The following is a 13,140-nucleotide window of genomic DNA, read 5'->3' on the forward strand; positions in this document are numbered from 1 at the left end:
CAGCAACACATCTCAAAAAGTAGGGACAGGGCCATGTTTACCATTGTGTAGCATGCCCTCTTCTTTTAACAACAGTCTTTAAACATCTGGGAAGTGAGGAGACAAGCTGATGTAGTTTTGGGAGAGGAATGCTGTCCCATTCTTGTCATCAGAGATGCAGACTTTTAAACTGTGCTAGGATAACAAGCTGGATCATCCCTCTCCTCCTTAGTCCACAGGACAAGGCATCCGTGGTTTCCAAAAAGTATTACAAATTTGAATACATGTGACCACAGATCAGTTTTGTATGTTGTCTCAGTCCATTTAAAATGAGCTTTGCTCCAGAGAAGATGACAGCATTCTTGGATCCTGTTCACACTTTTTCCATACTTGAAAACACCCTCTTTTAAGAATAACATATATGCTGTTACTGATTACGGTTTACTGCTGTTATTTTATTTATGTTAACACAGGCTGCTGTGCAATATTACAAATGCACAATATTCCCACTGTCATACACACCCCTGTTTACATTGCACCAGTCAGGACGTTAGTTTTCTCTTTTGTATATTTGTACTTGTATAGGTTGACCTGTTGACAGTTAACCAAATTATTTTCAGAATGTTCTTCCAGCTGCTTTTCATTAAAGCTGCTTACTTTTCCTGCCTTTTGTTGTCCTATCCTTACTTTTTGAGACGTGTTGCTGTGATAAAATTCAAAACGAGCTTATATTTTTCACGAAATGGTAAAATGTCTCAGTTTCAACATCTGGTATGTTGTTTATTTTCTACTGTGAATAAAATATTGAGATTTGACAATCCTTGACTTCTGTTTTTATTTACATTTTACACAATGTCACATTTTTTTTGGAATGGGAGTTGTCTTGAAAATATCAGTGTGAAACAGTAAAAGAGGAGGGAGACACAGACAGGAATATTAAAGTGTTGGTATGTGTAAAGTTTAACTGTAACTCATCAAATGGACTCAGACTTACTCGCAGATTGCTCCGGCAGTTTTGAATACTTTGCACCGTCCACCATTGAAGCATCGTTTATAATTATCATGTTCAGGATGGCAGGCCGTCACACAGAGTATCTTCCCATTGATGTTCTTTGCCTGATAGAAATTTGCATCCTCTGAAAGACCCACACATTGTTCTGAAGAATGGTAAAAAGAAGATAGAAAGACTCAAAAAAAGTGCTGACAGAGTGCATGCAAAACAGTTATTGGCACTGATATGACAGGGTCAGCAAGACTAGTCAGAAACAGGTACTGAAATTAAGGTATTGCAGCGTTCAAAAATGAAATCTTAATTAGTTCCATTCCCTGTCCTTTCCTGTCAAAGTACTGCTGCCAGCATCAATGTGTCATCAAGATACAGTCAAGATCTGATATCAACACATTAGTTTGTTTAAATAGCATCTTCACTGGGGGGGAGGGGGCTTCTACCTGAGATGGGATCCCTAAGGGGGTTATATACTGTAGGTTGAAGTACAGTTGGGGCCACCATGGATCCTGCAGACAATCCTGCTTGGGACCCATATTCATTACCCAAATACTGTATAACCCAGATAATGGTGGAGAGGGATTTTTGGTTGGCCTGCTAGGATGTCCTGGTAAAATAGAGGGCTCAGGGAGAACAGGGATTGGCTAAAGCTGATCACAGAAGGAGTGGAGAACTGTTGACCTGGAATAGTGATGTTGTTTGGTAGAACAAGAAAACTTTAAAGACCTTGAAAACTCAACCCACATATCTTATGAGGAGGCAGAGTTTGATGATCCGGGGGAAGCCATCTGTCCTTGGCAAAGATCTCTGAGGTAGTCTTAAAAGTTTTTCTGGCAGGGCATCGGATGTAGCTAAGATCAACACCAGAACACTAAAGGCTAAAGGGAATGAACGCTGTTGGCTGTCCTGGATGGCATGCTTAGGGGCCTGTGAAATGGCAGACCGGGATGATGGTTCCCATTTTTAAAAATGGGTTGGAAGGGTGTGCTCTAACTTTTGAGGTATTTTACCATCCCCCCAGGAAAGTTTACTCTGAGACGCTGGATAGGAGGCTCTAATGAATTTTGGGTTTATGAGGAAGCAGGTTTGAAGAATCTGTTCTGTGGTTTAACATTTTTCTGCGCATGTAAAGAACAAAATTAAGGAACCCCATTTCCACCACTTAAAAAAGAAAAATATATAAAGATATATAAAGTTAGTAGAAGTAACTATCTGAAAAAGGTCTTTAGTCAAAATTATGATAAATGAGAAAGAATGATGGGATAACTCGTCAAAATGAGAAGTAAGGCCAAGATTATGAAATAAAAATTGAAATTATGTAATGACAGGTAAAAACTTGATAAATGGTATGTTAGTAAACAAAAATATGAGATAGAAAGTCAACATCAGGAGAAAAAAGGGGAAAGCATGAGATAAAATGTCTGATTTATAAGATAAAATGTTGAAATTAGGAGATAAAAGGTTGCAACCATGAAATAAAAAGAAAAAAATTTGATTAAAAAGTATAGTTAATTAGATGTAGACAAAAGTAAGGGAAAGAAAGTCAAAATAATCAGTTAAAAAGTTGAAACCATGACAGAGAAATGTCAAAAGTGAGATAAAAGGTCAAAACAATGAAATAAAAAGTCAAAACATCATTAAGAGTGGAGATCATAAGATTGAATCTCAACATTATGAGATAAAATGTCAAAATGATGAAAATATGTGAGATGAAATGTCACATTTTTAGACAAAAGACAAAAACATGACAGAAAGTTAAAACATGGAATTGAAAATTGAAATTATGAGATTAAAGTTTAAAATGATGAAATAAAAAATTAAATCATGATAGTGACTTTAAATTATAAGATCAAATGTCAAAACGTGATAACATGTTAAACTTATGAGATACAATGTCAAAATTCTGAGATAAAATGTAAAATTTATGAGAGAAAATGTGAAAATTACGAGATGAAACGTCACATTTTTAGATAATAGACAAAACATGACAAAGTCAAAGCATGGGATAAAAAAAATCACAATCATTAGATTAAAAAAATCTAAATTATGAGATTTAAGGTTGAAACAATAAAATCAAAGATCTTAAATGTGATTAAAAAAATAGGAAATTAAATGTCAAAATCAAGATAAAATGTTAAATTTATGAGGTCAATTGTCAATTATGAGATGAAATGTCAAACTTATACGATGAAATGTAGTAATCATACAAATCACAACTCTGAGTTAAAATGTCAAAATTATGACATAAAAAAACAAGATAAAATGTCACGAGATGGAATTTAAAGTTTTGACGTATCTAATTTGAAATACTTATTATCTTATAATCATGGCTTTTTGTCCAAAAATTGTGACTTTCTATCTTCTAATTTTGACTCACTACCTTATATCTTTAGAGTTCTTATAATGTAAATTCACTTTTACATCCCATAGTTAGGACTCACGATCTTGTAATTTAGACTTTTTTTCATGATTACCTAATCATCATATATTTCTTTTTCAGTGACAGAATAGGCTTCCATACACAAACAGAAAAACCTGACAAATTATAAAAATGGTAAACTCTTTCTAACACATGGCTTTTCATACATTCTGTACGAGCTGGGGTACTGACTTGTAAGATCAAGCTTTGTTGTCTGCACCGACGGGGGCAGGCCTGTAAGGTTGAAACTTGGACAGTCTGGAAATATAGAGAAGAAAAGATTAAAGGGTGAACTCTACAGTTGACAAAGAAAATTAGACATGACTCTTTGTTCCTACCGTCTCTGCAGCTATTAATGCTGTCGACAGCCTCCTGAATGATCTCCACATCGCTCTCATAGATTTCATCAGAGCCCTCTTTATTTGGGATCTCCAGGATCACATCATGTGTGACGTTAACTCTGGAAACAGAAGAGTGGGTTCATGTCACTATGGGTGAAATACAGCAGGATCTCAGGATGCAACACATGTGATTTATAGTGAGACATGGTAATTCTGGATATAGATAGTACTAATACAGAACAGGCTTTAAGTTTACGTTGGACCTCATTCACTAAATGTGTTCATAAAAACAACTACTTCTAACAGGATCCTGACATTTACCCAAGGTTTCATCTGTGATTTGGTCTAAGAACACTAGAGGGCACTGTTACTCATATTTGAGTGCTGCTATGAAGGTAATATCATTGTACTCAAATATGCTGGATAAAGAAAGGAACATAATTTAAAAGATTAATACTAATTAAAGCAGGCACCCATATATAGAGGCCAGAGTCTGCAAAGCAGCAGGCCTGCTCTTCACTATATGGACAAATGCATTCAGCCACTCAAATAATATAGGAAGGGCTGTTATGGTCAGATTGTATTTAAATCCTTGTGTTTTAATACAGAATTCTTTCCCACTCCTCTTTGCAGAATTGTTTTACTGGTATTTAAGCTACATCAGATGGTTTTCCACCATGAACAGCCCGTTTTAGGTCATGCCACTGCATCTCAACCAGTAAGTGAAGTAGATTAAAATATTCCAAGCCAAACACCATGGCTCCATCTAAGGAGGTTAAGGAATAGATGTTACAAAGACATTTCAAAGGCTTTGGGACTCCAGCCAACCACACTGAGAGCCATTATCCACGAATGGAGAAAACTTGGAACAGTGGTGAACCTTCCCAGGAGTGACCAGCCTACCAAAATGACTCCAAGAGTGCATAGACGACTCATCCAGGAGGTCCAGAAAGAACCAAGAATAACATCTAAGTCAAAATTTAAGTCCAGACTTTGACTAGACCACTCCAAGACCTTCATTTAGTTTTTTGCACATTCAAAGGTGGACCCGCTGGTATGTTTGGGATCATTGTCCTGCTCCATTACCCAAGTGGTCTTGAGCTTGAGATCATTCCAAGGTTTTCTGGGAGACAGCAGAATTCATGGTTCCATCAGTTACAGCAAGTGGTTCAGGTCCTGGTCCAGACCACCACACTACCACCACCATGTTTGACTATTGTTATGATGTTCTTTTGATGAAATGTGGTGTAAGTTTTATTTCAGATGGAACAGACTACCTTTCAGATAGTTCAGTTTTTGTCTCGTCAGTCAACAGGATATTTTCCCAAAAGTCTAGAGGATGACCAGGATGTTTTTAGTCAAATATGAGATGAGCCTTGTGTTATTTTTGGTCAGCAGTGGTTTTGGCCTTGGAAATCTCTCATGATGTTTATGCTCAGCCTCTTTCTTATTGTTGAATCATGAACACTGGCTTTAACTGAGTCAAGTGAGACCTGCAGGTCTTGAGATGTTGTTCTGGGCTCTTTCGGGACCTCCTGGATAAGTTGTCCATGTGCTCTGGAGTCATTCTGGTAGGCTGATCATTCCTGGGAAGCTTCACCACTTTTTATACCAGCAATCGTTCCCTTATGTTGACTGTCTTTTGTTGGCGGAACTGAAACCCTTGTTCCTTGCCAGTTCCATCCAAAAGTTTCCAACTATGGCCTATTATTTGGCAAAAATTGAGGAGAAATAACCCCAACACCTCTAGCTCCACCAGCATTCTGTCTTCTTCCTTTGATAAAGATGCCATCAAAGTTAACAAGCATTCCATCCATACCTTTAAGGGTCTGGATTCATCCATGCACTCTTGGAGTCATTTTGGTAGGCCTGCTACTCATGGGGAGGTTCACCACTGTCTAGAGTTTTCTCCATTTGTGAATAATGGCTCTCAGCGTGGTTGGTTGGAGTCCCAAAGCCTTCAAAATGTTTTTGTAACCCTTTCCAGACTGATAAATGCAAATGACTTTCTCATCTGTTCTTGAATTCCTTTAGGTGATGCGATGATGTATGGCTTTTTGAGATCTTGTAGCCTACTTCTCTTTGTCAGGCAGGTTCTGTTTAAAGGATTTCTGGATTCATCAGGTCTGACAGTAATCAGGCCTGGGTATGTCCAAATCCTGTTTGAAATAATTAGAATTTTTTAATTTAGTATCTCTTCCAACCTCTCTCCGGTCAGATGAAAATTAACAGCTTAATGCGTTGACATGTACAGTATCTGCAAAACCTGATAAAGCAGGCTACATATGCCCAGATTAGATAGGTGTGGTAATCTAGATCAGACGTCCTGGTTGACGTAAATATTTCTCCTGACACGGCTATTATACAGTCCAGTGCATCTTTATCGAAGTCCAGATTCTGCTATCTGCTCACCCCAACCTCTCCTCTGTGACAGCTGTGTCCCTCCTGAGTCTCATCTGAGATTAAAAACAAAACAAAACAAAACGATTAATAACCAGTTTAAAATGTTATTTTTCCACCTGATTTAAAAAATGTTTTGCAAAGCATTTATAATTCTTTACCTTCTCCACAGTGTTGGTAGAGAACCTGGTCAGTGGACTGCCTGGACTATAAAGGAGCAAAATAACAAGATGAAGAAAAAACACTAAGGCTATTTTTTGTTATTTCAATGCCAAGTATTAATCTGCCATCTATTTTTAAGTACATTACCTTACACCAGTGACATTCACTTCTTTAAAGTTTTGTACCTTCCTATCTCTGTAATATTTATCCATCTGGAAATACAAACAGAAATAGTACTTAAATCGGTCATTAAACCACTTTTACACTGCCTCTTAAAGTTTTTTATAGATCAATAAAAGGGTAATACATCCAAGGGGGTCTCTCTGCAGAGGGAAAACAACATCAGTGGATCTCACCTGTTCAGTGAAGTTTCTAACAAAGTCCTGGTACTCCGGTGATGTTTTATCTTTATATTTGTCGTCAAATTCCTGGTTGACCTCCATAATAACCACTACTGCTCTACTAACTACCTCTGTCAAAGCAAATACATCATGAATTAGTATAAGTAACTTGAAGAAAACAACTCAAAGATGTCTAACTGAAACTTAAAAGTGCTTCTCTAAAAATAGAGTCATATACCTGGGGTGACATCAGGAATAAATTCTTCACATAGTCCCCCCGTGAATCCAACAAGACATGTGCAGTTGAATCCATTGTCTGTTCCTCCATTCTGGCAATCTAAGGGCTTTCTGGTGGTAGTTGGTGTTGTGGATAAAGGTGTTGTGACATGAGGTGTTGGTCTGTTTGTGGCAGCTGTTGAAACCTTGGTTGTGCCCTCAGTTGTTGGTCTACTTGTTGCACCAGTTTTTTGTCCAGTTGTTGCATCAGTTGTTGGTTCTCTTGTTACCTTGGTTGTTGGTCCACCTGTGGCATCGGTTGTGGCATCAGTTGTTGGTCTACTTGTTGCATCAGTCATTGGCCTACTTGTGGCATCAGTTGGTCCACTTGTGGCATCAGTTGTTGGTCTACTAGTTGCCTCAGCTGTTGGTCTATTTGAGGTCTCAGCTGTTGATCCACTTGTGGCATCACTTGTTGGTCCACTCGTGGCCTCTGCTGTTAGGCCACCTGTGGCTTCAGTTGTGGCAACAGTTGTTGCAGCGACATCCATTGTTGTTTCAATTGTGGCATCAGCTGTTGGTCTGCTTGTGGCCTCAGTTGTTGTTCCATCAGTGACATCCATTGTTGGTCCACTTGTTGATTTAGGTGTTGCTTTAGTTGTTACACCAGTTGTTGCTTCAGTTGCCTTAGTGGTTGCTTCAGGTGTTTCTTCAGTTGTTACATCAGTTGTTGCATCAGTTGTTGTCTCAGTTGGTGCTCCCTTTGTTGCTTCAGATGTTACATCAGTTGTTGCCTCAGTATTTGCTTCAGTTGTTGCCTGAGTTGTTTCTTCAGTTGTTGCCTCAGATGTTGCCTCAGTTGTGGCCACAGTACTTGCTTCAGTTGTTGCCTCAGTATTTGCTTCAGTTGTTGCCTGAGTTGTTTCTTCAGTTGTTGCCTCAGATGTTGCCTCAGTTGTGGCCACAGTGTTTGCTTCAGTTGTTGCAACAGCTGTGACCTCAGTTGTTGCCTCTGTGGTTGCTTCAGTTGTAGCAACAGTTGTGACATCAGTTGTTGCCTCAGTTGTTGCATCAGATGCTGCCTCAGTTGTTGCTTTTGTTGTTGCTTCAGTTGTTGCCTGAGTTGTTGCCTCAGTTGTTACATCAGTTGTTGCTTCAGTTGTTGCTTCAGTTGTGACATCAGTTGTTGCCTCACTTGTTGCTTCAGTTGTTTCCTCACTTGTTGCCTCAGTTGATGCCTCAGTGGTTTCTTCAATTGTTACATCAGTTGTTTCCTCAGTTGTTGCTTCAGTTGTCGCCTCAGTTGTCACCTCAGTTGTTGCTACAGTTGTTGCTTCAGTTGTTACATCAGTTGTTGCCTCACTTGTTGCTTCAGTGGTTGCCTGAGTTGTTTCTTCAGTTGTTGCAACAGTTGTGACATCAGTTGCTGCCTCTGTGGTTGCTTCAGTTGTTGCAACAATTTTGACATCAGTTGTTGCCTCTGTGGTTGCTTCAGTTGTTGCAACAGTTGTGACATCAGTTGTTGCCTCAGTTGTTGCATCAGATGCGGCCTCAGTTATTGCTTTTGTTGTTGCTTCAGTTGTTGCCTGAGTTGTTGCCTCAGATGTTGCTTCAGTTGTTGCCTCAGTTGTTGCTTCAGTTGTTGCTTCAGTTGTTACATCAGTTGTTGCCTCACTTGTTGCTTCAGTTGTTGCCTCACTTATTGCCTCAGTTGATGCCTCAGTGGTTTCTTCAATTGTTACATCAGTTGTTTCCTCAGTTGTTGCTTCAGTTGTCGCCTCAGTTGTCCCCTCAGTTGTTGCTTCAGTTGTTGCCTTAGTTGTTGCCTCAGTTGTTGCCTCAGTATTTGCTTCAGTTGTTGCCTGAGTTGTTTCTTCAGTTGTTGCCTCAGATGTTGCCTCAGTTGTGGCCACAGTGCTTGCTTCAGTTGTTGCAACAGCTGTGACCTCAGTTGTTGCCTCTGTGGTTGCTTCAGTTGTAGCAACAGTTGTGACATCAGTTGTTGCCTCAGATGTTGCTTCGGGTGTGACATCAGTAATTGCTTCAGTTGTTACATCAGTTGATGCCTTAGATGTTGCCTCAGATGTTGCCTCAGTTGTGGCCACAGTGCTTGCTTCAGTTGTTGCCTCAGTATTTGCTTCAGTTGTTGCCTGAGTTGTTTCTTCAGTTGTTGCCTCAGATGTTGCCTCAGTTGTGGCCACAGTGCTTGCTTCAGTTGTTGCAACAGCTGTGACCTCAGTTGTTGCCTCTATGGTTGCTTCAGTTGTAGCAACAGTTGTGACATCAGTTGTTGCCTCAGATGTTGCTTCAGTTGTTGCAACAGTTGTGACATCAGTTGTTGCCTCAGTTGTTGCATCAGATGCTGCCTCAGTTGTTGCTTTTGTTGTTGCTTCAGTTGTTGCCTGAGTTGCTTCAGTTGTTGCTTCAGTTGTTGCCTCAGTTGTTACATCAGTTGTTGCTTCCGTTGTTGCGTCAGTTGTTGCTTCAGTATTTGCTTTAGTTGTTGCCTGAGTTGTTTCTTCAGTTGTTGCCTCAGATGTTGCCTCAGTTGTCTCCTCAGTTGTTGCTTCAGTTGTTGCCTCAGTTGTGACATCAGTTGTTGCCTCTGTGGTTGCTTCAGATGTTGCAACAGTTGTGGCATAAGTTGTTGCCTCTCTTGTTGCTTCAGTTGTTACCTCAGTTGTGACATCAGTTGTTGCCTCAGTGGTTGCTTCAGTTGTTGCAACAGTTGTGACATCAGTTGTTGCCTCTGTGGTTGCTACGGTTGATGCAACAGTTGTGACATCAGTTGCTGCCTCTGTGGTTGCTTCAGTTGTTGCAACAATTGTGACATCAGTTGTTGCCTCTGTGGCTTCTACAGTCGTGGCCTCAGTTGTGATATCAGTTGTTGCCTCTGTGTTTGCAACAGTTGTTGCAACAGTTGTGATATCAATTGTTGCCTCTGTGGTTGCAACAGTTGTTGCCTCTGTTTTTGCTTCAGTTGTTGCAACAGTTGTAACATCAGTTGTTGCCTTTGTGGTTGCTATAGTTGTGGCCTCAGTTTTGACATCATTTGTTGTCTCTGTGGTTGCCCCAGGTGTTTCCTCAGTTGTTGCTTCAGTTGTCTCCTCGGTTGTTGTCTCTGTGGTTGTTTCAGTTGTTGCAACAGTTGGGACATCAGTTGCTGCCTCTGTGGTTGCTTCAGTTGTTGCAACAGTTGTTACATCAGTTGTTGCCTCTGTGGTTTCTTCAGTTGTTGCAACAGTTGTGACATCAGTTGTATCCTCTGTGGTTGCTTCAGTTGTGGCCACTGTGGTTGCTTCAGTTGTTGCACCAGTTGTGACATCAGTTGTTGCCTCTGTGGTTGCTTCAGTTGTTGCCTCTGTGTATGCTTCAGTTGTTGCAACTGTTGTGACATCAGTTATTTCTTCAGTTGTTACATCAGTTGATGCCTTAGTTGTTGCCTCAGCTGTTGCTTCAGTTTTTTCCTCAGTTGTTGCTTCAGTTGTTGCTTCAGTTGTTGCCTCAGTATTTGCTTTAGTTGTTGCCTGAGTTGTTTCTTCAGTTGTTGCCTCAGATGTTGCCTCAGTTGTCTCCTCAGTTGTTGCTTCAGTTGTTGCCTCAGTTGTGACATCAGATGTTGCTTCAGTTGTTGCCTCAGTTGAGACATCAGTTGTTGCCTCTGTGGTTGCTTCAGATGTTGCAACAGTTGTGACATCAGTTGTTGCCTCAGTGGTTCCTTCAGTTGTTGCCTCTGTGGTTGCTTCAGTTGTTGCCTCTGTTGTTGCTTCAGTTGTTGCAAGAGTTGTGACATCAGTTGTTACCTCTGTGGTTGCTTCAGTTGTTGCCTCTGTTGTTGCTTCAGTTGTTGCCTCAGTGGTTGCTTCAGTTGTTGCCTCTGTGGTTGCTTCAGTTGTTGCAAGAGTTGTGACATCAGTTGTTGCCTCTGTGGTTGCTTCAGTTGTTCCCTCAGTTGTGACATCAGTTGTTACGTCTGTGGTTGCTTCAGTTGTTGCAACAGTTGTGACATAAGTTGTGGCCACTGTGGTTGCTTCAGTTGTGACATCAGTTGTTTCCTCTGTGGTTGCTTCAGTTGTTGCAACAGTTGTGACATCAGTTGTTTCCTCTGTGGTTGCTTCAGTTGTTGCCTCTGTGGTTGCTTCAGTTCTTGCCTCTGTTGTTGCCTCAGTTGTGGCCACTGTGGTTCTTGCAACAGTTGTTACATCAGTTGTCGCCTCTGTGGTTGCTTCAGTTGTTGCACCAGTTGTGACATCAGTTGTCGCCTCTGTGCTTGCTTCAGTTGTTGCCTCTGTGGTTGCTTCAGTCGTTGCAACAGTTGTGACATCAGTTGTTGCTTCTGTGGTTGCTTCAGTTTTTGCAACAATTGTGACATCAGTTGTTGCCTCTGTGGCTTCTACAGTCGTGGCCTCAGTTGTGATATCAGTTGTTGCCTCTGTGTTTGCAACAGTTGTTGCAACAGTTGTGATATCAATTGTTGCCTCTGTGGTTGCAACTGTTGTTGCCTCTGTTTTTGCTTCAGTTGTTGCAACAGTTGTAACATCAGTTGTTGCCTTTGTGGTTGCTATAGTTGTGGCCTCAGTTTTGACATCATTTGTTGTCTCTGTGGTTGCCCCAGGTGTTTCCTCAGTTGTTGCTTCAGTTGTCTCCTCGGTTGTTGTCTCTGTGGTTGTTTCAGTTGTTGCAACAGTTGGGACATCAGTTGCTGCCTCTGTGGTTGCTTCAGTTGTTGCAACAGTTGTAACATCAGTTGTTGCCTCTGTGGTTGCAACAGTTGTTGCAACAGTTGTGACATCAGTTGTTTCCTCTGTGGTTGCTTCAGTTGTGGCCACTGTGCTTGCTTCAGTTGTTGCAACAGGTGTGACATCAGTTGTTGCCTCTGTGGTTGCAACAGTTGTTGCCTCTGTGTATGCTTCAGTTGTTGCAACTGTTGTGACATCAGTTATTTCTTCAGTTGTTACATCAGTTGATGCCTTAGTTGTTGCCTCAGCTGTTGCTTCAGTTTTTTCCTCAGTTGTTGCTTCAGTTGTTGCTTCAGTTGTTGCCTCAGTATTTGCTTCAGTTGTTGCCTGAGTTGTTTCTTCACTTGTTGCCTCAGATGTTGCCTCAGTTGTCTCCTCAGTTGTTGCTTCAGTTGTTGCCTCAGTTGAGACATCAGTTGTTGCCTCTGTGGTTGCTTCAGATGTTGCAACAGTTGTGACATCAGTTGTTGCCTCAGTGGTTCCTTCAGTTGTTGCCTCTGTGGTTGCTTCAGTTGTTGCCTCTGTGTTTGCTTCAGTTGTTGCAAGAGTTGTGACATCGGTTGTTGCCTCTGTGGTTGCTTCAGTTGTTGCCTCTGTGGTTGCTTCAGTTGTTGCCTCTGTGGTTGCTTCAGTTGTTGCCCCTGTGGTTGCTTCAGTTGTTTCAGCAGTTGTTACATCAGTTGTTGCCTCTGTGGTTGCTTCAGTTGTTGCCCCTGTGGTTGCTTCAGTTGTTGCAACAGTTGTGACATCAGTTGTATCCTCTGTGGTTGCTTCAGTTGTGGCCACTGTGGTTGCATCATTTGTTGCACCAGTTGTGACATCAGTTGTTGCCTCTGTGGTTGCTTCAGTTGTTGCCTCTGTGGTTGCTTCAGTTGTTGCAACAGTTGTGACATCAGTTGTTGCCTCTGTGGTTGCTTCAGTTGTTGCAACAGTTGTGACATCAGTTGTTGCCTCTGTGGTTGCTTCAGTTGTTGCAACAGTTGTGACATCAGTTGTTGCCTCTGTGGTTGCTTCAGTTGTTGCAACAGTTGTGACATCAGTTGTTGCCTCTGTGGTTGCTTCAGTTGTGTCCCCTGTTGTTGCTTCAGTTGTTGCAACAGTTGTGACATCAGTTGTTGCCTCAGTGGTTGTTTCAGTTGTTGCCTCTGTTGTTGCTTTAGTTGTTGCAAGAGTTGTGACATCAGTTGTTGCCTCTGTGGTTGCTTCAGTTGTTGCCTCTGTTGTTGCTTCAGTTGTTGCAACAGTTGTGACATCAGTTGTTGCCACAGCTGTTGCTTCAGTTGTTTCAACAGTTGTGACATCAGTTGTTGCCTCTGTGGTTGCTTCAGTTGTTGCCACTGTGGTTGCTTCAGTTGTTGCCTCAATTGTCACACCAGTCGTTTCCCCTGTGGTCCCCTCAGTTGTGGCAACTGTGATGGCTTCAGTTATTGCAGCAGTTGTGACGTCAGTTGTTGCCTCTGTGGTTTCTTCAGTTGTTGCAACAGTTGTGACATCAGTTGTATCCTCTGTGGTTGCTTCAGTTGTTGCCTCTGTGGTT

At 41.2% G+C, this 13,140-nt stretch overlaps 1 protein-coding gene across 1 annotated transcript in view; it reads right to left on the reverse strand.

The window, feature by feature from the left end:
• The window catches only part of LOC121504992 (mucin-3A-like), a 60,142-nt gene that overhangs the window by 27,734 nt on the left and 19,268 nt on the right, over positions 1-13,140 (reverse strand). The window contains exons 2-9 of the mRNA XM_041780105.1: positions 6,887-10,042; positions 6,664-6,779; positions 6,455-6,519; positions 6,307-6,352; positions 6,158-6,201; positions 3,743-3,864; positions 3,597-3,662; positions 974-1,136 (exon numbers count right to left, since the gene is read on the reverse strand). Of these exons, the coding sequence (XP_041636039.1) occupies positions 974-1,136; positions 3,597-3,662; positions 3,743-3,864; positions 6,158-6,201; positions 6,307-6,352; positions 6,455-6,519; positions 6,664-6,779; positions 6,887-10,042 (3,778 nt within the window). The remainder of the gene's footprint in view (positions 1-973; positions 1,137-3,596; positions 3,663-3,742; positions 3,865-6,157; positions 6,202-6,306; positions 6,353-6,454; positions 6,520-6,663; positions 6,780-6,886; positions 10,043-13,140) is intronic.

Source organism: Cheilinus undulatus, linkage group 22 (genome assembly GCF_018320785.1).
Source record: "Cheilinus undulatus linkage group 22, ASM1832078v1, whole genome shotgun sequence".
NCBI classification, from domain to species: domain Eukaryota; kingdom Metazoa; phylum Chordata; class Actinopteri; order Labriformes; family Labridae; genus Cheilinus; species Cheilinus undulatus.